The following is a 25,882-nucleotide window of genomic DNA, read 5'->3' on the forward strand; positions in this document are numbered from 1 at the left end:
TCTAATTACAAAATAATTTTTCTTAATGATAGTAATTAAACTCCAAGGAAGATACAATAAGTAACTATGCTTCAATTGCCAAAACTGAAAAAAAGCAATGGCTTTTTTATTTTTCTAACAGAAAATGAATGTCCTTATGAACTAGAAATAGTTGGTGATCCATATTAAGAGTAGAATCTACATTGTGAATAGAATATAACAGTGCTCACATAACTCTTTTCAACATTAATAATTGTCAGTATTTAATTACTTTAAAATACACTGCATTTATGTCTCAACAAAAGCATCAGTAGACTTTTTATCCTTCTAAATCTTTTGATAACAGCTCCCAAAAAACAAGTGGGATGGAGAGTCTGTAGCAATTTTATTGATATGTGCTTATCTTATTGTTTCTAAAAAGCTATGCAATACAGTTGTATAAGAATTCACAAAAATCACTGGGCCTAGTGACACACACCTTTAGTCTCAGCACTTGGGAAGCAGAGGTAGGTGAATCTCTGTAAAACTGAGGTCAGCTTGGATTAGGTAGAGAGACCCTGTGTCAAAAATAAAAACAAAACCAAAAACAGACAAGAAAAAAAAAGAATTCACAAAATCTACATGTTTAAAGTACAAACTAAAAGTAAACAAAATAACCTTCCTCCATAATCCTAACTTTACATCAAAGTAATCTCTGAATGACTGTGTGGCTCTATGGCTCAGCCCAATTAAATACTCATTCATGAACATACCATTGGTCTGTCACATTTCCCAAGAAAAATCCCATCACGTCTTAAAAATCCATTGGTGTTAGATGCTTTAGTTAATTAAATATACATTCCAGAGTGTCTAATGAAGTCAGGAACTGTTTTCTTCTGAAGAGAGCTATTTTCTTTTTTAAATTCTTAAATTCTTTTTTTTTTAAAGATTTATTTATTATGTATACAGTGTTCTGTCTACATGTATCCCTGCAGGCCAGAAGAGGGCACCAGATCTCATTACAGATGGATGTGAGCCACCATGTGGTTGCTGGGAATTGAACTCAGGACCTTTGGAAGAGCAGTCAGTGTGCTTAACCTCTGAGCCATTTCTCCCTAATTCTTAAATTCTTGACATTACAGAACTAAACTGAAATTTATTAACATTCCACTCTTACATTTCTTATCGACAAACAGAAATAAAATCCATGAGCCAAAAAACCCAAACAAAACTAAAAACAGGGAAAAGCTAATAAAACTAAATATGGATCCCAGCATTAATGGCTGAACAGAAAATGTGATTTTCTTTTTAAATTCTTAGTGGATGATAAACTGAACACTTACAAATTATTTAAAACCTGGAATCACTGACCAGAAATTACACAGTTGGATCATGGGAAAACAGCAGAAGGGGGATACCAGCGAACCTACACTGTTCTAGCTGCACCCCATGCCCTTCTCAGAGGAAAGCCTGGCACTGATTAGATACTGAAAACTGGCAGCCGAGTCAGTGGTAGTGACCTGCCTTCCAGAAGAGCCTTCCACTGGGTTGGCAATTTTGATCTGGGCCCTGGACATCTGACAGATCTCACTGATGTTGGTGCCTTGGTGCCCAATTATGCAGCTGATTAAGTCATTTAGAATGGTGAGTGAGTTCATGGGTGGTTTTAGTGGATGCATCCAAACTTGCCCAATAGCCTTTTACCTCTGGAGAGCTGGAGTCAGTTCCGGAGAATCCCGCCGTGCATCATGGCAAAGTGAGACTTGTCTTGCCACCAGGCAGATCTGCTTGACACGCCCGGTGACCGACTGTGGCATGCTGGTGATAGTGATGGCCCGCTCCGTCGAATTGGGCAGCATATCCCCCGCCACCTGGACCTGGGTCCCCCTGCTCTCGTGGATCTCCTTGATCTTGCTGCAGCCCTTGATGATCAGGGAGCTGCACTGGGTGACTGGGGGTCTGCTGGCCGCCGTACTGTTGGTCATACAGCTGTTGACCTCCAGCTTGTCGAAGGTCTTTTTGTTTGTTTGTTTGTTTGTTTGTTTGTTTTGTTTTGTTTTTTTCGAGACAGGGTTTCTCTCTGTAGCTTTGGAGCCTGTCCTGGAACTCACTTTGTAGACCAGGCTGGCCTCAAACTCACAGAGATCCACCTGGCTCTGCCTCCTGAGTGCTGGGATTAAAGGCGTGTATCACCATCCACCGGCTCTTGTTGATGATCTTAAAGATGGCATTGGTGGGCCTGGTCAGTGTGATGATTCAGAAAGCTATTTTCTTTTTCTTTTAATCCTTTAGAAAATTTTTTTCTTTCATTTTTCTTTATTAAGAAATTTTCTACTCACTCCACATACTATCCACAGATCCCCCTTCCTCCCACCCCCTATCCCTCTTTCCCAAGCCACCCCACATCCCCACATCCCCCAAATCGAGGTCTCCCATGGGGAGTCAGCAGAGGCCAGTACACTGAGCCCAGGCAGGTCCAATCCCCTCCCCACTGCACCAAGGCTGTGCAAGGTATCACACCACAGGCACCAGGTTCCAGAAGCCTGCCCATAGACCAGGGACAGATCCCGATCCCCCTGCCTGGGTGCCCCCCAAACAGTTCAAGCCAAACAACCGTCTTCCATGTCCAGAGGGCCTAGTCCAGTCCCATGGGGGCTTCACAGCCACCCGTCCACAGTTCATGGGCTTCTACTAGTGTGGTCCATCATCTCTGCACATCCTCCCATCAAGATCTCGACGTCCCTCGCCTGCAGAATCTCTCCTCTCTCTCATCAATTGGATTCCCAGAGCTCAGCCTGGCGCCTGGCTGTGGATCTCTGCATCTGCCTCCGTCTGTCACTGGACAAAGGCTCTATGATGACAGCTAGGTTATTTGCTAGGCTGGTCACCGGAGTAGACTGGTCCAGGCACCCTCTGGACCACTGCCAGCAGACCAAGGTGGGGTCAACCTTGTGGATTCCTGAGAGCCTCCCCAGCACCCTGCCTCTTCCTATTCTCATGATGTCCTCACCTATCATGGTATCTTCCTCCCTGCCCTCCCACTCTGTCCCTGTTCCAGCTTGACCCTCCCATTTCCCTATGTTCTCATCCCCCACTCCTAGCCCTCTGCCACCCCCACACACACACACCCAGTCCACTCATGTAGATCTCATCCACTTCTCCTTCACAGGGTCATCAGAGAGCTATTTTCTTATCCCCAGTGAACCATATATTCTTATTGTTGCTGGGTCAGTTAAGAGCACTTGCTGCTCTTCCAAAAGACCTGAATGCAGCTCCCAGGACCCACATCAGGTGGCTCATAACCTCCTTTAACTCTAATTCCAGGGATCTGAAACCCTCTTCTTGCCTATGTGGGCAACTGCACACATGTGGCAGACACTCACACAGGAACACATATACACATAAATGAAAGTAAAGCATAACCGGGTGGTGGTGGCCCATGCCTTTAATCCCATCACTCAGGAGGCAGAGTCAGGCAGATCTCTGTGAGTTCGAGGCCAGCCTGGGCTACAGAGCAAGATCCAGGACAGGCACCAAAGCTACACAGAGAAACCCTGTCTCGAAAACCAAAAAGTAAAGTATAGTTTTGGGGGGATGGAGAAATGGCTCAGCAATTAAGAGCACTCATGGCTCTTCCAGAAGATCCACATGGTGGATCACAACCATCCTGTAGCTCCAGTTCCAGGGGTATAACACCCTCTTCTGGCTTCTGCAGACACCAAGCATGGTGCACATACATGAGAGTATACACATAAAAATTTTAAGTGTTTTTTTTTTTTTTTTTTTAAGAAATAAGCTGTTCAGCTAAAAATATCTTCAAGGAAATGATCAGAATAAACAAAAAATACTAAGCACTCTCTATTACCTAGAATGTAGCATTATTATGTAGTCATGAAGTGTTTTCTTTTTAAATTCTAAAAGAGTCTACAAGTATATTTTTCAATATGCTTGTTTGAAAATGTGATCATATAATGGCATCTAGTGAGGGAAAGTTTTCTGGGTCCTACTATTACTTTAAGAATTAAAATTAAGTGCCTAAAATATTCTGATACTTTTTTTTTTCCTGAGACAGGGTTTCACTGTGTAGCCCTGGCTGTCCTGGAACACTTTGTAGCCCAGGCTGGCCTCAATTTCACAGATATCCACCTGTCTCTGCCTCCCGAGTGCTGGGATTAAAGGCGTGCTCCACCACTGCCCGGCGTGATGCTTATTTAGGAGGTGGAGAGACAGGAACTAAACGTCGTGTTCATACCTAACAATGAATATAAATAAGGAGCCAGTAATTTCGGTTTGGGTCTGCACTGTTCCTGTTACTATACAGTCTTTGTCTGCTTAGCAGCAAGCAGCTTTCAATAGCCATAACTCTCTCCATTACATAGGGGTACATTTTTTATTTTATTATTTTATGTGTATGGAAGTTTATAAATGTCTGTGTACCACATGTGCACAAAAGAGGGGCATCAACTTAACTTCTTCAAATATTTTTTCAGATTAAAAACAAAATTCCTTTCAACCTTTTGACATTATTTCACAATTTACCCCTTTATTTATTTATTTATTCAGCATTTACTACATTTTCACTATGTGCCCAACACTACAATGGTTAGTAGGGACAAAAAGGCAATTTTAAAATTTTTCTTTTTTCTTTTCTTTTCTTTTCTTTTTTTTCCCCCCCGAGACAGAGTTTCTCTGTGTAGCTTTGCACCTGTCATGGAACTCACTCTGTAGCCCAGGCTGGCCTTGAACTCACAGAGATCCGCCTGCCTCTGCCTCCCAAGTGCTGGGATTAAAGGCGTGCGCCACCACCACCTGGCAATTTTTTAATTTTTCAATTTTTTATTTTATGTGTATGGGTATTTTATGTGCATATGTCTGTGCACAATATACATGACTATGCCCTCAGAGGTCAGAAGACAGCGTCAGTCTTTTGGGACTAGAATTACAGATGGTTTGAACCACCATGTGGATGCTGGAACTCAAAACTGGGACCTCAGAAGAGCTGTCAGTGCTCTTACCCACTGAGCACAAAGAAACAAGTCTGTACTGTGGTACATACCTGTAATTGCAAGGCTTGGGAGGTGAAAACAGGAAGATTTTGAGTTTAGCTAGCCTGGACTACATAGGGAGTTAGAGGCCAGTCTGGATTAACATAGTGCTCCAAGAGAGAGACAGAGTGGGGAAATGACATAGGTTTCTTCGTAGTCTCTCAAATCTTAGTAGGGTTAGGTCAGTTGGATGCAATTATTACACTCCCACATTTTTCCCTTTCTTATTTTATTAGTCTGTGTGCTTTGTTTGAATACATGTTTGTGCACCACTTGTACAGCTGGTGCCTGTGGAGGCCAGAAAAAGGGAACAGAGCCCTGGAACTGGAGTGACAGACAGTTGTGAGCTACCATGTGGGTGCTGGGAATCAAGCTTAGGTCTTCTGCAGGGGCAGCCAGTGTTCTTAACCACTATGCCATCTCTCCAGACCCCAGATTTTTTATTTAGAACAATAAGTATTTTTAAGATTGTTATGCATTTTTCATAATATTTATTGATGTTTATTTATTTATTTACTCAGTTTTTTTGAAACAGGATCTCTTCATGCACAGAGTGGCCATGAATTTGCTAAATTAGCTGAGGTGTGCCTTGAGCTTTGAATCCTTCGTCTCCACTCCTCCAAGTGCTGGGATTACAGGTGTGCAACATTTCACCTGAGTTTACAGCTGTTTGCTTCAACAGTTACACAATCTCTCACATGAAACAGATATTTTCCTCCTCTATTCTCTTACCAGCTATTTAGACTACTATTAAACTACAACATTGTTATTGTAAAGTTTCACAATGAGACAATGTTAAAGCATCTATTTATTCACTTGACCCACATTGGCCTTCAGCACACTGTATGTTGAGTGTGTGTGTGTGTGTGTGTGTGTGTGTGTGTGTGTGTGTGTACACATAGGCACCTGTGTACATGCAGCTGTGTGTGCACTTATGTGTATGGAGGCCAGAGGATAGCTTGGTGTAATTCTTCCTCAGGCACTGTCCAGTTTGTTTTCTGAGACAAGGTCTCTCACTAGGACCTGGGGCTTTCTTTTTTTTTTTTTTTTTTTTTGGTTTTTCGAGACAGGGTTTCTCTGTGTAGCTTTGCGCCTTTCCTGGAACTCACTTGGTAGCCCAGGCTGGCCTCGAACTCACAGAGATCCGCCTGGCTCTGCCTCCCGAGTGCTGGGATTAAAGGCGTGCGCCACCACCGCCCGGCAACCTGGGGCTTTCTTATGGCTGGACAGTGAGCCCCATTCTCTGCCTGTCTATCTCCCCAGAGCTGAGACTGCAAGCCCATGCCAACATGCCCAGCTTTTATATGAGTACTGAGGATGGAACATTTTTGCCATTAATTATAGGACAATCTTGTCACTACAGCAGTTCAGCTACTGCTTAGTTGAAAAGTCCTTTAGCACTTAAAAAAATGTTTTACGGGGCTAGAAAGATGGCTTGGTGGGTTAGAGCGTCTAACGCTCTTGAAAAGAATCCAAATCTTGGATCTCAGCACCCACATGGAGCACCTTACAACCAACTGGAAGTTTACCAATTCCTTCTTCTGGCCTCCTGTGGCACCTGCACTCATATTCTCAGACAGATTCTTAGTACAAGGGCAAAAAGCAGCCACATTCTTCGCCAAAATATCACAGAATGGACTCTAGGCTAGTTGCTAATATTGTTCCCCTCTGAAACCTCTCGAGCTTGTCCTCCAAAGGCCACATTACTCTCAGCACTACTGTCTTCCACGCTCCTACTACACTCTCTTAATACAAAGTCTCATACACTCCTCCAAGAAACACCATGGCAGGCCTGTCACAGCAATATGCCACTCCCTGGTACCAACTTCTGCCTTCATTACTTTTCTATTGCTGTGAAAAGACAATGACCAAGGTAACTTATACAAGCAATCATGTATTGGGGACCATCATGGTGAGGAGAATGGGCCAGGCAGGAATGGTGCTATAGCAGTAGCTGAGAGCTTATGTCTGATCACAAGCACAAGGCAAAGAGCTAATGGGAATGATGTGAACTTTTGAAACCTCAAAATCCACCCCCAATGACACATTTCCTCCAACAAGGCCACACCTTCTAATCCTTCCCAAACAGTTCCACCAACAGGAGACCAAGCACTCAAACATGGAAGCCTATAGGGCCATTCTCATTCAAACCACCACAGTATGTATACTTAAATTTTTACATACATAAAATATATGCTCATATACATTATATATGACTATATAAACATGCATGTAATGCATGTGATGCATGTACACATATTTAAAAATTCCTGCCTATATCAGTAAGTTGTATGGCAAGTTCCAATTACACAGTCTTATCTTCTTCCTCTATTCTACAGTTACATGTCTATCCTCTATGAAGGATTTTGTTGCTAATTTTCATTTTGTTTGGTTGGTTTTCTGTTTCATTGTGGGTTTTGTTTTTTCATTTGAAACAGGGTATCACCATGGAGCTCTGGCTGGTCTAGAGCTTGCTATGTAGACCAAGCTGGCCTCAAACTCACACAGATTGACCTGCCTCTGCCTCCAAGTGCTGGAATGAAAAGCATGTGCCCCAATGCTGGCTGTTGTCTGTTTCTTGAGTTAGGATTTCTCTGTATTTCCCACACTAGACTTGAACATATGACCTCAAGTGACCCGCCTTCCTCGGCCTCCAGAATAAGTGGGACGACAGGAACAGGTCACTGAACTATAGCTATACTTTCCTTTTTATTTTTTGTTATTGTTTTATTTTTCAGACAGGGTTTCATGTGTAGCCCCAACTAACCTAGAACTTGCTATGTAAACCAGGTTGGTGTCAAACTGATAGAGATCTACCTGCTCCTGCCTCCTAAGTGCTGGGATTAAGGGCATGCACCACCACGCCTGACTTGTAGTTTTCTTGATATCACTAATTCCTTTCCTTAAGAGGGTTTTGATTTTTTGTTTGTTGAGACATGATCCTGATATGTAGTCCAGACTGGTCAAGAAAATACCAGGTAGCTCAAGCTTGCTTTGAACTTGCAATCCTACTGCCTTAAGTCTCTGGAGTTGTGGGATACCACCATCTCCTGACAAAAGGAAAACTATATGTTGATTCAGACTTAGTTGGTGATATACTGATGTTTTCTGGTGCTGGTAAATCTCTTCTGGGATTTTAGATTAAATTTCACAACACTGGAACTCTCCTCACTTTTACTAACCTTGGATGGTTATCTGCTTTATATTTTCAAAACTTCTAAAGCAAGGAATTATAAAGAAGTTATTATAAATACTTACTGAGTGGTGTTGTATCAGGAGGTGGAAAATTCTCAGTAAAGTTGACATTACATAAATCTGTACTACAGCAGCAAAAACGGTATGTTCCATTCTGAATAGAGGGTGGGGTGGTAGTTACTACACATTCTTCATAGTGACACTCTTGGGGATCACCAATGTGAGACCAACAGCCTAAAAATCAGTATTAAAATAAGTTAGGAAAGAATAAAATAGGTAAAACAACAAACTATGAAATAATTGCAGTTTTATATTACATACGTAATATATGTCATTAAACAACCTGAAAAAGAACGGTTAAAGTATACAACAAACATTTCATGAGGAAAAAGTGACCATCATGGTTAGGATTAACTGCAAAGTCAAACTGTTTAGATTTAAATTGTCCTGATTTTTAAAATAACAATATGAAATCATAACAAAGTGTTAGTGGCAGTTACTCTCATACAATTCTATAATAAATGTATGTATGCTGGTAATTTTGGAAAAACCCACAGCAATTTTAATGTAAAACCTTTAAAATAATCATACATTTTATGATCTACTAATTCTACATCAAAGAATCTAATGTTTAGGTTTATGTATGTATATGTTTAAAGTTTTTTACTGCAGGATAAAGCATTTCAGTGAAAACTTAAAACAGCATAGTATCCAAAGTGTGTAAGTAAACTGTGATGCATGTACATAGTGAAATATGGTGTTGAGGTACATTTCCAGAAATTATTTACAATAACATGGGGGAAGAGCATGGAATTATTATATAGCATTATCACAATTGTCAAAGAAGACTGATACACATGTAAACATTAAAGTCCATGGAAATGTACGTAAAGGGAACAATCAATATAAAAATAATATTTTTAACAGAATTGAGTTGTAGATCTTGGTTTTTTTGAGTAGTTTTTTCCAAACTTCATTTACATATATTAACTTATAAAGACAAAAATGTTATTAAAATAAGATGTTATTAAAAGGCCAGGCGTGGTGGAGCATGCCTTTAGTCTCCACACTTGGGAAGCAAAGGAAGGCAGATCTCTATGAGTTCTAGGCCGGCCTGGTCTACACAGTGAGACCTTATCTCAGTCAGTCAATCAATCAGTCAGTCAGTCAGTCAGTCAGTCAATCAAACAAACAAAAAGTAAAAATTCTTTTACAAACTTGGAGCTTGTGGGTGAATATATAGCTATATGTGTGTTTACATTCTTAGTTACTACTTTTCTGGATAGGGTTTTAATTTACCTACACATCTTTTCCAGATAAACCTCAACTGTATGAAAACAATGCTGAGGATATGGCCCTGTGGCAGAGAGCTTGCTGCCTATGTGCATGACATTCTGTGTTTTTGACTCTCAGCACCCAAAAGAAAAGAAAACCACAAAGCCACGTTAAGTGAAGACAAAAGTGTTACTCGCCTTGCTTCACAAGGTTGATGTCCCCTTTGGACTTCTCCCACAGACCATAGCACGTGCTCCCTTTGGAGCACAGTATTGTCCCGTTTTCGTGAGAGATTCTGCTCTCACCTATCCCAAGGTCTTGTTGATACGGGTCTTTAAACGCACACAGCCTTTCTTGATTCTGGGAAGCTAAAAAAAAAAAAAAAAGGAAATAACACAACCATAAATTGATGTTACTTTGATAATACTACTGATTATGAAAATCTTTGATTTCTTTATTAATATATAATACAGTTTGAATAAAATTATAAATTTTCCTACTAAATTCTTCAAATTTAATTGCTGAATAAATCTTTATTTTTACATTTACCCAATAATTTCCTTTTTCAAAATTTATTTTTATTATTGTAAGTGTGTGTGAGTGTGTGAGTGTGTATGTGTACAGATACCCAGAGAGGCCAGAGGAGTTGGATGCTCCTGTAACTGGAGTTACAGGTGATTATGAACTGTCTGATACAGCTGCTAGGAACTGAACTTGGGTCACCTGTAAGAGCAGTACACACGCTTTTAAACACTGTATCATCTCTCTATACACACCCTCGGGCAATTTCCTTTTGCACAATTTCCTTACATCCAAGCAAAAAAGAAGTATTTAAAAATGTTTCCTGAAGACAGTCTTCTACTACTCACGTAACTCTTACCACTATTTCTACTATTGAGTATTTTTGCTATTCAAAAAAAGAAATTCCATGTTCAATGAGGCATAGTATTGTACACATTTAATCCCAGCACTGGGGAGGCAGAGGCAAGCAGATCTCTTGAGAGTTCTAGACCAGCTTGGTCTACATAGTGACTTGCAGGCCAGCCAGAACTACAAAGTGAGACCTTACTTCAAAAAAAGAAAAAGAAATACCATGTTCTAAATCAACCTTTAAAACAAACAGATAGGCTGGGCGTGGTGGTGCACACCTCTAATCCCAACACTTGGCAAGCAGAGGCAAGTGGATCTCTGTGAGTTGGAAACCAGTATAGTCTATTAGTTCCAGGCTAGCCAGGGCTACATAGAGACCCTGCCTTAAAAACAAACAAAAACAAAAAACTCCTAAAAGCGTAAGAATGCTGGCAAATTCTACAGTATTCAATTCTATCATTTTACAGTCATTTGTATAAAGTTACTTTATTAGACATGATAGGCTGAGGTGTGAAAATCACTGTGGGAGGCCAGCTCCCACCTTTTAAAAGGGTTCCTATGAGGAGGAGAGAGGGATAAGAAACTTGGATAGAAAGACAGCAATACAGGATAGCTTCGGGAGGACCTGGACCAAAATTTAATGGTCCTTTCTGACTCTTCAAAAGGGTTTTGTTTGTTTGTTTGTTTTGTTTTTTTGGTTTTTTCAAGACAGGGTTTCTCTGTGTAGCTTTTTGCCTTTCCTGGGTCGCGCTTTGTAGACCAGGCTGGCCTCGAACTCACAGAAATCCGCCTGGCTCTGCCGCCTGGCTCTGCCTCCCGAGTGCTGGGATTAAAGGCGTGTGCCACCACCGCCCGGCAGGTTTTTTTTTTTTTTTTAAGATGTATTTATTTATTATGTACACAGAAGAGGGTGCCAGATCTCATTACAGATGGCTATGAGCCACAAAGTGGTTGCTAGGAATTGAACTCAGGACCTCTGAAAGATTAGTTGGTGTTCTTAACCTCTGAGCCATCTCTCCAGCACCAAAAGGGTTTTTTATAACAAGGCCAAGGGGCAGAGCAAAAGACCGCCCCCTTGCTAGATCAAAGCACACCGCACAGCCAAGTGTAGACCCTTCCAAACACCTGATAACTATGCCCATGGTCAAATCACCCCCTTATTCAGCCCTGCTGGGTAAAGCAAGCTCAGATTCTTGACTCTGAGTAAGTTCTCACTAGGAAACATCTGTGAGTCTCTACAAATAATGAAAAATGTATATATAGTTTCTTTTCAGAGTGATATATATGTGTGTTCTAAAAGTATACTGTGGTAACAGCTACATAACTATCAAATTAACAGAAAGAAATCATGGAATTCTTTACTTCAGATGAGTGAATTTCATGATATGCAGATCATGTCTGATTACATATGCATGTATATATGTATTTTTTAAGGGTCAGTCTTATTTTGTAGCTCTGACTGGCCTAGAACTTGATATGTAGACCAGCTCTGGCCTCAAACTCAGAGATCCACCTGTCTCTGCCTCCCAAGTACTAGGATTAAAGATGTGAACTACCACTGTCAGCTAAATCTGTCTTTAAAACTAAGACTACTTCTGAGCAAAAAGAAAATGATGTTGCATTACTTGAAATAGCCAGATAAAGAAATTTTCAAAAGCCCCTCACATTTAAGGGACAATCTAATGCAATTTAATGCTAATCCATCTTTCTTCATATATATATATATATATATATATATATCATGTGATTTAACTGATACCAATAGCACATTACCATGTAACTCACTGATTAACAAACATAAGCCAGCATTGTGGAAAATACAAAGTAAAAGGTTATCAAAAATCAACATCTGATCTTTAATTTCTTTTTTTTTCCCCCTTCGGTTTTTCAAGACAGGGTTTCTCTGTATAGCTTTGGAGCCTGTCCTGGAACTCACTCTGTAGCCCAGGCTGGCCTCGAACTCACAGAGATCTGCCTGGCTCTGCCTCCCGAGTGCTGGGATTAAAGGCGTGCGCCACCACTACCCGGAGATCTTTAATTTCTTAAAACAGACTTTCCTAATGTTTGAGTATCAAGGATAATCACTGAGGATAACCAATAATTTCTTATGACCTTCTGAATCAGTTTTTGATCTAAGGTGTACAAAATTGGGACAGTATAATTCAGAAGCATTTTAGCACGCATATTATTTATTAAAATAATGTTTCTAAACATAACAAAGAAGTCTAGAAAAGGAATGGCAGGGCTTAACAACTGTGTGTCCAGCCAATTCACATAAATAGACCTGCTACATTTATTACTATGCAAAACACTTTCCAAGTCCTGGGCCAGGTAACAGAATATTTACAAATAGATATAGAGTTGCAGTTATCAAATCTTTGGTAATATATTTTATTCAGACAAACCAAACCACAGACAGTAATTAGTGGAAAAGAAATGTAGCTTGATTTTTAAACTACTTTGCAATCTTCTAGAAGATATTTACCAATATCTAAAGAGCACAATATATATGTAGTGCTACCAATTCAGAAAATGAGCCAGAAGGCAGCATTACTGGCACAGTGGCACAACTTTCCCTTCAGATAAATCTGACAGTTAGGAAGAAAGAACATCAGGAAGTAAGGGTTCTGTTTAAACCTATAGTAGCTGCTCAGAAAATGAGAATGCAGACACCAAATCAGCCCTTCATATCTCAGGAAAGACCAGTACACTAAAGAAGGGAAGTCCACGTTATCAGAGATTGGTAAAAGCTGAAAAAAGTAAAACAAATTTGCAGATCAAACAGGATTTCTAAGGCATCTGGGAGTCTGAAAAGGAATACAATGAGAGTTGAAACTGGAATAAATGAGAAATGATTGTTTACATGGACATTATTCTGTTTGGGGTGGGGGGTAACTAGAACGGAAGCTCAACACCTGTCTAGCAGAGGAGAATGAGACCTCAACCTGAACAATCGAATTGCTTCTTGAACATTGCAAGCAGTTCCACTAAAAAAACAAGGATGATAAAAACAATGAAAAAATTCTAACCAATGACTTAACCCCAGATGTTCAAGTCCTAACGCAAAAACACAAGAAACATGAAAAATAAAAGTAACATGAGTCCTCCAAAAAGTACTAACTCCACAGCAATGGCTTCTAGAACTTCTCAAGCTACTCCACAGAACAGAAATGGAAGGAATACTACAAAACTCTTCTTATAAAGACATAATAAATAAGGAAAAAATTACTGACCAATTTCTCTGCTAAACACAGATGCAAAAGATCCCCACCCCCACCCCCAAAATGCCTGCAAACCAAATTGAAGAACACAACAAAAAGACATTCACCATGACCAAGTTTGGCTTCACAGCAGAGAAACAGGGATGCTTCAACATAATGTAAGCCAATATATATAAAACAATCCCATCAATGGCCTCAAGGAGAGAAATCACAGTTTCATCTCAACAGATGTAGAAAGAGTATTGACAAAATCCAACATCAGCCCTGGAAAAATTAGGAATACAAAAAAATACACTTAATAAAAGATATATATGACAAACATATAGACAACATTAATTATACTAAATAATAAAAACTCAAAGCATTTCCACTAAAATCAAGAACAAGACAAGGGCATTCACTGTTTTCTTTTCCTTTTTCTTTTTAAGTTGTTTGGAGGTGAGAAAACATCGTGAGATCACGTGGGTTGTAAGGATCAAACTCAGGTCGTAAGTGTTGGAGGCAAGTGCCTACACTTGTTGAGCCATCTTGCAGGCCACAGGGTCCACTTTCTCTGCCTTTTTTTTTCCCCTGAGACAGGATCTCACTATGTAGCCCTGGCCATCTGGGAACTCTACTGGTTCCCAGTGCTGGTATTAAAGGCGCGTGCCACACCTAGCTCACTTTGTCCATTCTTACTCAATATACTGCTGGGTGCCTTAGTTAGAGTAATGAGCCAAGAGAAGGGACAGGGACACAAAAAGGAAAGGAAAAGGTCAAAATACCCTACTGCAGATAATAAATATTCTACAGTTCTTAGACATATGGGGGGAAAAAAAGCTAAACCTCCTAGCCATTAGAGAATGCAAATTAAAACCACACTGAGATTACATGTCACCAAAGTCAGAAAGGGTAGAGTTTAGAAAACAACAGCTGATGAGAAATTAGACAAAGGGAACCCTTCTTTATACTGCTTCTAGAGGTGCAAAGTCATCTAGTAACTGTGGAAATCAGTATGGATGTTTCTAACAACAGACCTACCTGACGGCCCCACTACACCACTAATGAGTTTTACACCGAGCACTCCAAGACATCACAGGGATATTTGCATAACAATATTTTTGAAGCATGCTCACAAGAGCTAAGTTATAGAGCCAATATAGGTTGGTTCTGTGTATGTGACAGAGAGAATTTTTTTCAGCCATGAAGAATAAAGTTGTTCCTTGTAGGAAAATAGATAAAACTGGAGATAATCAAATTAAGTGAATTAAGAGCCTGGTGATGGTTGCCAGGCGTGGTGGCTTTAATCCCAGCACTCAGGAGGCAGAGGCAGGTGGATCTCTGTGAGTTTGAGGCCAGCCTGGTCTACAGAGAGAGTTCCAGCACAGTCAGGGCTACACAGAGAAACCCTGTCTCAAAAAAAAACCAAAAAAAGATTCTAAATGTTGCTCCATCTTTCATGATATATAGTCTTTTATTATTATTATTATTATTATTTTTTTTTTTTTTTTGGTTTTTGAGACAGGGTTTCTCTGTGTAGCTTTGCGCCTCTCCTGGAACTCACTTGGTAGCCCAGGCTGGCCTCGAACTCACAGAGATCCGCCTGGCTCTGCCTCCCAAGTGCTGGGATTAAAGGCGTGCGCCACCACCGCCCGGCGTCTTTTATTATTTTTACCGAACAGACATAAATAACAATACACGTATGCCACAGTTATATATTAAAATACAGATAAATTTGACAAATAACTAAAAGTAGACCAAAGAAGAAACATACAAATGAGCTGCCTGGTGGTTACTGGCAAATGCTTAATGAACAGGCATTGATTCACAAAACCATAAACTTAGAAAGCCAAAGAATAGAATTTGCACAATCAATGAGGAAGACTTAAAATAAGGAGGGAAAAGGAGGATTTCAACAGAGACAAGTAAAAACAACCCTGGGTTTATCAACAGGATATCTTATCTAACATTTTGAGAAGAGCCTATATCTTTCCTGTCTACAAAGGATGGCATTTATAAATCTAAAATTCTAGAAAGTACACATAATTATAGAGTAACGGTTTTCAGATTAATTCTACAAAACTTTTTCAGAATCCAGAAATAGCCAATTTATATACTGAAAAGATTTAGGAGGCAAAAACATTGCAGTGATAAATAATAGTTTACTCACAGATAGATAAAAACTGGGGAATAAAATGAACAAGATATTTGGTTTAGAGAATGCAAATAAAAATGAAGCTGTTTTAATAAGACAAATGTGGAAATTAAAAAATGATTACTATTCTGAACATCTGTTAAACTGACTATGAATGAATATAAATTTCTCTGAAAGACAGCATCCCATTGAAGCCAGACTGGCCTGGAACACACTGTGTAGCCCAGGCTGGTCTTGAAATCACAGTTCCTGCTCTAAGCCTAAGCGCAGGAAGTACTGGCGTGAGCCACACCCCCAGTTTCGCAGACTCTTTCAAGCTTCCCTGCCATTTTGTGTCTAAACAACCCAGAAGTCCCACCACACTTTCCCCCGGTAGCTGTGATGCACTTATCTGCACTGCAGAAGTCTAAGCCGCTTATCTCTGCCCTGGGAACAAAGTTCAGGGACGAATTCTGGGTATGCTTATGTGCTTGGCTTCTGTTTATCTAAGTGTCACAATTAACTATCTAGAATAAACAGCACAGAACCCTTGCAGGCATGGGACAAACAACTGAATAACTGAAGCAACAATATCCTTTTCCCAGAACACCAATGCCTAAGGACAAACTGAACTATGATTTCAGAGCAGCACTACAATAGTTCTGTTATAAAACAGATGAAGAGTATATCCCCCTATCGTCCGGTGTGTGTGTGTGTGTGTGTGTGTGTGTGTGTGTGTGTGTGTGTGTGTTTTGAAAAAGGGTCCCAGCACTGAGAGCTCACCAACAGATGAGGCTAGCTAGCCTGAATCCAGGAGGCCATCCGTCTTTGCCTTCTCAGCAGTAGAATTACTACACTATGTGTTGTTGTTGTTGTTGTTGTTGTTTTTAATTTGAGTACTAGGGATCTCAATTCAGGCTCTCATGCTGACAGGGCAAGCATTTTACGAACAGAGTCATCTCCTCAACCCCGTGAATATCTTCTTTTAAAGATTCGTTTATTTTTATTTTTTATGGGTTTGCATGTTTTTCCCGAATGCCTGGTACCCTTAGAGGCCAGAAGAGAGAGCATCATGTCCCCTGGAACTGGAGTTACAAGTGGTTGTGAACCACCATGTAGGTGCTGGGAACTGAACCTGGGGCTTCTGCAAGAGCATCAAGTGCTCTTAATCCTGAGCCATTTTTCCAGCCCCACATATATTTATTTTTTTTTTAAGATTTATTTACTTATTGTGTATACAGTATTCTGCCTGCATGTGTTGCTGCAGGCCAGAAGAGGGCACCAGATCTCATTACAAGTGGTTGTGAGCCACCATGTGGTTGCTGGGAATTGAACTCAGGACCTCTGGAAGAGCAGTCGGTGCTCTTAACCACTGAGCCATCTCTCCAGCCCCAGATATATTATTTTAACAGAAATTTTCCCCAGAAATTTACTGCGAACTTAAATTTTTAATTCAATTACAATAAATCAAGCAAAGAAGACCCTTATTTTCCAATGTTACAATGAATCATTTTGTAAAGTAAATAATCTTTTTAAATGTATAAATTATGCCCTCCTTTTCTTTATGCAATACTTAAAAACGGACCTAGGGCCTTGCAGGTACTAGGCAAGTGCTCTACTGAGCTACATCTCAGCCCTTAATTTATATATTTTATACCCAGATTGCAACATATTTAAGTGTTATTCTGCTGAGCACTGTCGTAGTTTCAAATTAAGAGCACCTTGGGAGATTAAAGTCATCAGAAGATACCTCTTTAGCATTTTCTTGAATTTAATGCTGTGCTGAGGACTCCTGAGATTCACAGAACTCAGCACGTAGTCATATTCAAAGCTGTAATTTGTCACAGCAAAATAATGCAAACCAAAACTAACAAGAGGAAAAGTTCTCAGAGCCAAAGTCTGGAGGAAACAAGGTCCAGACGTCTTTAAGTCTCCACAGCATCACACAGTACACACTTAGTCCCCCACTGCTGAATTCTGAAACATATGAAATACTGTCTAAGGACAAGTGTTCCAAGTTTTATTGAATAGCTTGGTCATGTAAGCATTTCTAGTCTGGCACCAAAATCCCAGGTTCACAGAAGAAAAGGAGATGGTTAACATAAACTATTCTGTAAGTATGGGAAACTCTCCTTGTCGGTCAGGGAATGGTGGGGTGTTGAGAGCTTGGAGATCCTTGCACCCACAGACATCCAGGGAAACCAGGAGTGTTAATCACGCAGGGGTGTCTCCTCAATGGGAAGGTAAAATAAAACACCTGCAGAAAATAAAATTCCATGCAGAAAGTGGGAGTGGACATTGTTAACAATCTGTAGACCTTTTTTCTATCTGTGGAGGCAGACCTCACTCACCTTTTGCTATATAGGCAGGCCTTACCCAAACTCCCCAGAATGATTATCCCCAGATGATTATCCCAGACTCTCCCTCCCTAGACCCTTATCTTTAGCTCCCAGAGTTAAGAGAACTTAACCTTACTGGAGATGTCACATGTATTTTATAGCCTGCTAACATCTACGCTATCGGTCAGAGACCACCCTAGATTCTAGGCCTCTGAGCTATAGAATCCATGCTCATGGTCATGTGTACTTTGTAAAGGTGTTTCTACGAAGTCACACCTTAAGCTTTATTGTGCACCTGGAACTGAAATGATTGTTGCCTGGAAACCCAGAATGGGAATGATTGTTGCCTGGAAACTTTTCCCCAAATCGTACTGTGTTTTAAATATGCTGACAATGAACCACCTGGCTTTAGACTCCTGAAGTCCCTCTGCAGGCTCCCTTCCCTGCCTGGACATCTGCAGGGTCCCCCTCAGTGGGAGCACTCCCAAACAGAAATTCCCATATGCCAGCCAATGGCCAACTTAGAATGCAGGGCTTTCTAAGAACAGCAGTCTTAGGCCTGTTATTTTAACTCTTTCTCTGCACAGATTCTAAAAGCTAATTAACACACATGCACAAAACACATCTCAAGCAGAAACAAACAAACAAAACATACTGTTCATAAACCAGAGCAACAGTAAAACTACACAAAAGCAAGTAAGACCGTCCCAAGCCTCTAAGAGGCTTTCTATCCTGGGGCAGGCATAACAGCCATTAAAGAGTCAAATATTATTAAGTGCTTGTTATGTGGAGCAGTATTCTAAACGTGGGGATACTGCACGAGTAAGACAGTGTTATTCCCTCAAAGTACTTGTATCCTAGTGATATAAATAGACAAGTAATGAGTGCATAAATAAATATGCTTATTGGAAGACTTTGAGTAGCTCAGTGTTTCCACCCACATTGCCATGAGTGGTGGTCATTCTGTGTTGGAGGGTGTATGTATAGATCAGGTGTCTTCCTCTACTGCTCTCTACATTGGTGGTGACACAGGATCGGTCTCGTTGAAGCTGACATTTGCCATTTCAGCTAGGCTGGCCAGTTGGCAAGCTCTGGGAAGGTACCCGTCTCTGCCCTCCCCCGGTGTCAGGGTTACCATACCTGCTTTCTACATGAGTGTTGGTGATTTGAATTCAAGTCCTCGTGCCTACACAGGAAGCAGTTTACCCAAATGAATCATCCATCTCCTCCACTCCATGGATGATCACTCAAAGGGTACTCTTGAAAGAGGAGTAAATTTTAGAATATAATAGAAATATGCCCTACCTATATAATACCTTTATTCAGGAAATATAAAACACATTTTTGTTGTTGATGTTGAGACTAGGTTTCTCTATGTAGCCCTGGCTGTCCTGGATCTCGCTCTGTAGACCAGGCTGACCACGAACTCAGAGATTTACCTGCCTCTGCCTCCAGAGTGCTGAGATTAAAGATGTGTGCTGCTGCCACCACCATCACCACCATCCAGCACAAAATAAAACACTTTAAATGTGTTCAAATAGTGTTTTGAATTTCAAAAACTGTATTTGTTGGGAATAACTCACGTTGGGCTCAGAACAGAAAAGAGAAATGAGAAGAGAAGACACTGAAAGATTATCATAGCCTTTAATCCCAGCACTCCAGAGGCAGAGCCAGGCGGATCTCTGTGAGTTTGAGGCCAGCCTGGGCTACAGAGTGAGTTCCAGGATAGGCACCAAAGCTACACAGAGAAACCCTGCCTCGAAAAACAAAAACAAAAACTATCATTATTGTTTTCTATGTGGGATAATAAAACTGCTGCTCAATATTGATTTGAAGTCAAGAATACACAACCATTTGGGAGGAGAGGTGGCTCAGTAGTAAAGAACACTTGCTGTAGACCTTGGTTCAATTCCCAGCACACACACACACACGCACGCGCACACACACACACACACACACACTGGCTCACAACCACATGTAACTTCAGTTCCAGAGGATTCAATGCTTCTTCTGACCTCCGACAGGCTCATGAAAATGTATAGTGCACATTCATACACTCAAGAACACACATATACACATTAAATAAATAATTTTTTAAAAAGTATACAACAATCTGATGATTAAAATGTTCATCAAGTGTGGAACAGAAAGTTCTGAGATTCTGTTCTCTTAATCTGAGAAAGGGCATCAATGAAAAACCCACAGCTACTACTATACTCAATGATGGGAAAACAGATTCCCCCCCCCGCCCCCCAAGATGAAGAACAAGAAAAGATGTTAACTCCTTCAATTCTACTGAATACTGTGTTAGGAAAGTCTACAAAAATTGAAGACAAAAAGCAGAAGATGAGGTGGGCAGTGGTGGCACACAACTTTAATCCCAGCACTCAAGGATCCCTGAGTTCAAGGCCAGCCTGGTCTACAGAGTGAGTTCCAGGACAGCTAGGGCTACATAGTGAGACCCTGTCTTGGAAAAACAAACAAACAAACAAAAAGCAGAAGACAGCAAATTTGGAAGGAAGAATCAAAGACGTTTGATCGCAGGTGACATGGTCTTCTACATAACAATACATAAGGAACCCTCTTTTTTTTTTTTTTTTTTTTGGTTTTTCCAGACAGGGTTTTTCTGTGTAGCTTTGCGCCTTTCCTGGAACTTGCTTTAAAGACCAGGCTGGCCTCGAACTCACAGAGATCCGCCTGGCTCTGCCTCCCGATTAAAGGCGCGTGCCACCACTGCCCAGCAGTAGGAACCCTCTTTTATTCTTATTTTTTTTTTTCATTTTATGTATTTGGATGTTTTGTCTGCATGTATATACACTATATACATGGTGTATATACAAGACGAGAAGAAACCAGATCCTCTGGGCCTCAAGTTCCAGGTTGTGAACCACCATGTGGGTGCTGGGAATTGAAACCAGGACCTCTGGAAGAGCAGGCAGTGCTCTTAGCTGCTGATCCATGTCTCCAGCCCCAGGAATCTCTTTTACAAGTAAATTAGAGCTAATAAACACATTCAGCAATGTTCCAGAACATAAGATCAATATATAAAAATCAACTATTTCTACCCATTAGTAGTGCACAATCCAAAAGTAATACTAGTAAGTGCAAGATTCATACACTGAAAACTAAAAACATTACTGAAAAAAAATTAAGGCCCTTAGCCAACATCTCATTTGCATAGAATGTCAGAAATATGCTGTGGGTGGCAAAACTTCCCAAACTTATCTGCTTATTCAATGTAATTCCTATCAAACAGCAGTTTCCTTTCTTGCAAAAAGCCACAGCAAGTGGCTTTTAAAATTTATATTGACATAAAAAGAGCCCAGAATAGCTAAAATAATCTGACCAAAAAATAAACAAAGTTGGATGATTTATATATCCTGATTTCAAAACCTACTACAAATTCATTCAATGAAGAGAGTGTGGTATTCTCATGAAATAAGCATGTATATCTGTGCAACAGAAATTGGCCATTCAGACATATACCCTTAACTTATGTGGTAAATTAATTAATAAATTTTCTTGTTTTGAGACACACACAAGTGCATACACACAAATACAGGCACACACACAAGTACATACACACAAGTGCATACACACAAACAAAGGCACACACACAAGTGCATACACACAAACACAGGCACACACAAGTGCACACACACGAACACAGGCGCGCACACACACACACACACACAGGAAAAAAAGGGGGAGGGGGACAAAGAATGAGTAGACAGCTATGACTTATATACTCAGTTTTTTGTATCATTAACCTTACACAATTCTTTGCTGTGGGGTGTTCCAGGAACTGTTAAGAAGTTTAGCAGCTTCTATCCAGCTAATTAAGCAACTTGTAGCCACTACAATCAGTAACACCTCCACACACGGTCAATGTTTTACACACAAAATCACCCCTGGTTAAAGCCACTATGACAGTCTGGGCACAGTGCTGATTGGACTTTAATCCCAGCACTGCACCCCTAAGGCAGAGGCAGGCATATCTGTGAGTTCAAGGTCAGCCTTGTCCACATAGTGAGTTCCAAGCCATCCAGGGCTATAGAGAGGGGATCTATCTCCAAAAAGAAGAAAAAAAGAAATACCCACTATTGTAATGGAATGAAACAGTATGTTACAGAATAACCTCAAATCACCAATAATAAACCATTACCTCATGTTAGATATTAAGGATTTACTACTTACTTATAAACATAATTAACCTTTGTGATCTAAAAGTAGTATTTTCAACTACAAAATAAAAACAATATTAAGGAACTTTGTGATTGCAAAAACCCTTCAGAAGTCATCTCTTTCTTCATTGGGGGGGGCGCACTAACAACTGTCATTTAAAATCCAACTTACTGTATTATATTATGCTAGTTCTTTTATAACTCATTGTTTTTAATAACAATCCTCATAAACATACACATATATGTAAACATGTAAGTACTGGTACTTACAAATAAATAAAATACTTTTGAAAGTATATAGAAACTAATAAAAATAGTTGCAAAAACTTCATTATATATTCTCATACTATTAGAATTTAAAAATAAATGTATATTTTACATGTTCATTTAAAAGTCATTTCAATAAATCCAAACTGTAACGTAAGTTATTCTTGTATAGACCAACACTCAAGAAGGCTCATCATTTGCCAATTTTACTAGAAAGTGATACAAAATTCATATTTATATTATTCTAAAGACTCAGTGCTAGCACCACCCCAGTTTTTTATGTATTGTATATATGCTGTTATACATAAATACACTTGTTTTAAGACCGGATCTCAGCCAGTCAGTGGTGGCTCACACCTTTTATCTCAGCACTCGAGGGGCAGAGGCAGGTGGATCTCTGTGAGTTCAAGGCCAGCCTGCTCTACAGAGCAAGTTCAAGGACAAACAGGGCCACACAGAGAATTCCTGTCTCAAAAACAAAAACAAAAAGTTAATAAACAGACATTTAGCCTAAGCTGAGCTGTGACAGACAGTTCATGACTCATGGCTGAAAAGGAAATCCTGAGCAAGAGAAATACCATGAATGAAAGTTGGGTAACCTGTGCTAAGTTCCAATAACCATAAACAGTTCAGTGCTGCTGGAATGCACCCAGGGAAGGACATTAGGACACAGTGCTGCAGATCAGCAGGAGCCAGGTGACAGTCTGCCACAAGCAGAAAGCTACAGATCCAGACTGAACCAGAGCAGGGTGTGACATCACACACACAAAATGAACATCTACCTCACACAAATTCCTTAGCCTCTTCGAACATCTCAACCATACAATGGGAATGAGAAAAATCTCTCCAGGGAAGGTTACTAATGTAATTTTTAGACGTCACATACACTTCAGTTGTTTCTAGATAATGTAACTTAGAACTGACAGGATTGTTGTAGTGCCCAGTTAGATGTTCTGGTAAGAGTGAACACGTGGGAAAGAATGAGGGGAAAATCAAGAACCAAAGATCATTCTAAAAACCTAAGCAACCGTGAACAATACTATTAATAACTAAGAAAAAAAGAGATAGAATAGTTTGGAAGGGAAAGTGGCAGGATAGAAATAAACACAATGTTGTGGGCATATGAAAACATTTCTATAAGCACAAAAAAATGGAGTATTTACGATGGATCTGAAGAAAAAAACGAAAGATACCCAAAAAACACAAAGATGTTCAAGAACAGCATCACCAGAACCACAGGAATAAAAGCTGCAACTCTTTCATGTCTGAGTCCGTGTAAACAAGAAGGGTTAGGGCGGGTAAATTAGCAAGGCTGAATGTATGCAGCTCCTCTTTGAGGATGTAAGATGTACTACAGTTATGCTTGGGTAAGATCAGGCTGTTCAAAACCACAGAAAAACACAGCAGTAACAGAAAAGATGAGTGAAACAGTAAGAATTATTTCTCAAAGACAGTTATGGGGGTGCACACCTCTAATTCCAGCAATTTGGAGGCAAAGGCAGGAGTATCCAGAGTTTAAGTTCATCCATGACTACACAAAGTTCAAAGCTAGCCTGGGCTATAGGCGACTCCATCTCTAAATTAAATAAATAATAAATAATTTCCTATAATGGTACATTATTAGTATAACACAATTTTTAAGTAGAGAAGTGCTATAAAGATGGGGGAATGTGTAAATGAAGAAAAGAAATGCCAGTATAAAGATTAAAAAAAGGAGCCAGGCGGTGGTGGCGCACACCTTTAATCCCAGCACTCGGGAGGCAGAGGCAGGTGGATCTCTGTGAGTTCGAGGCCAGCCTGGGCTACAGAGTAAGTTCCAGGACAGGCGCAAAGCTACACAGAGAAACCCTGTCTCGAAAAACAAAACAAAAAAAAAAAAAAAAAAAGATTAAAAAAAGGTTTAATGCTCAGCAGTAATGAAACTTGCTGGTAGCCTCCTTTTTTTTCTTAACTATTTGGAGCCTATAAAAACATTGTGTGGTCGGGCGGTGGTGGCGCACGCCTTTAATCCCAGTACTCGGGAGGCAGAGCCAGGCGGATCTCTGTGAGTTCGAGGCCAGCCTGGGCTACCAAGTGAGCTCCAGGAAAGGCGCAAAGCTACACAGAGAAACCCTGTCTCGAGAAAAAAAAAAAAAAATTGTGTGTTCACTGTAAAATTTACATTGCAGAAGCAAATAATATAGCTAGTTAATCAATAAATCCAATGAATTGTACTTTCTATTTATCTCCAGACTGAACCCCCAGTCTGGACTGTCTTGCCTGCACCACACTTCAACTGCTTCTTTACTGATTTATCTGCATTCTCCCCTAAATCTAATTTTTATATGCTAGTCAGAGCATTATCACTATTTAAAATAAGTGATACATGTCCACAGTAAGACAATTCAGTCACACCGAGACAGGCTTCATGTCTTCCCTTTAACCCAGTTCTCAAACACTATACTTCAATTTACATTAGGTACAGTAACAATCCCCAAACCCCACTGGCTTTAAACAGGAGTTTATTTGTACTCAAGCTTCATATTCTACAGGTCAGCAAGCATCTTTGCTGTTCATGCTTCAAAATGAGTTCTTTTTGCTAAAAAGAACTGATCTGTCGCTTGGGCCCGAAAGGTAACTAAAAGCAGGCCGGAGGCCTGGCCTTCCTGTCTCCACTTCTTATCTATTTCCTTAGGTCTCCTTAGTTAGGCATCTTACTGTCACAACTTTTACAATGTCCTGGACCAGACCCCCAAAAGGCTCCCACCCATCTTCATCTACATCCTAAATTGTGATTTCCTTGGATCCTAGAACAGGACTGACAAATCCTTTTATGATAAGGGGCCCAAACTACCCTGGAGCAACAGAGCAACTAAGAAATAAACAGAAACACACAATTCCTCCGTTTTAAAGACAGCTACATAATTTTTTCCTCCTTAATTAGATCTCATACACACACACACACACACACACACACACAAAAAAAAAAAAAAAAAAAAAAAAAAAAAAGCCCAATGACTAAACACTGCCTTAAAAACTCACCAAGGCCAGCATGGTGGTGCACAGCTTTAATCTTAGTACTTTCGAGGCAGACACAGGCAACCTCTGTGAGTTCCGGTCACCCAGGGTTATGTAGAGAGACCATGTCTCAAAAACAAACAAACAAGACAAAAAACAAAAAAAATCTTCATCTGAGGGTTTACAAGACACTATTCCCTGGACTCAATACAACTAATGTAATCATAAACTCACATCAACCACGTCACCTATACTGGGCCTATGCAAGACTAGTCTTATCAGTAATCAGTCAGGGAAGGCAGAAGGGTTCGTTGGGCCCTACCCTTTATTTCTGAATTATTGGCTTTCAATCAATGCTAGGAAAGAAGGGACTCATAGTCTTCAAGTGGATTCCCTCTACTGAGACCACCAGACTCCA

At 40.2% G+C, this 25,882-nt stretch overlaps 1 protein-coding gene and 1 pseudogene across 1 annotated transcript in view; both read right to left on the reverse strand.

The window, feature by feature from the left end:
* Bmpr2 (bone morphogenetic protein receptor type 2) overlaps nucleotides 1–25,882 on the reverse strand; it is a 122,501-nt gene that overhangs the window by 57,645 nt on the left and 38,974 nt on the right. Inside the window, exons 2-3 of the mRNA XM_059278849.1 lie at nucleotides 9,671–9,841; nucleotides 8,262–8,432 (exon numbers count right to left, since the gene is read on the reverse strand). Of these exons, the coding sequence (XP_059134832.1) occupies nucleotides 8,262–8,432; nucleotides 9,671–9,841 (342 nt within the window). The remainder of the gene's footprint in view (nucleotides 1–8,261; nucleotides 8,433–9,670; nucleotides 9,842–25,882) is intronic.
* On the reverse strand, nucleotides 1,081–6,571 carry LOC131923582 (poly(rC)-binding protein 1-like; annotated as a pseudogene).

Source organism: Peromyscus eremicus, chromosome 13 (assembly GCF_949786415.1).
Source record: "Peromyscus eremicus chromosome 13, PerEre_H2_v1, whole genome shotgun sequence".
Lineage (NCBI taxonomy): Eukaryota > Metazoa > Chordata > Mammalia > Rodentia > Cricetidae > Peromyscus > Peromyscus eremicus.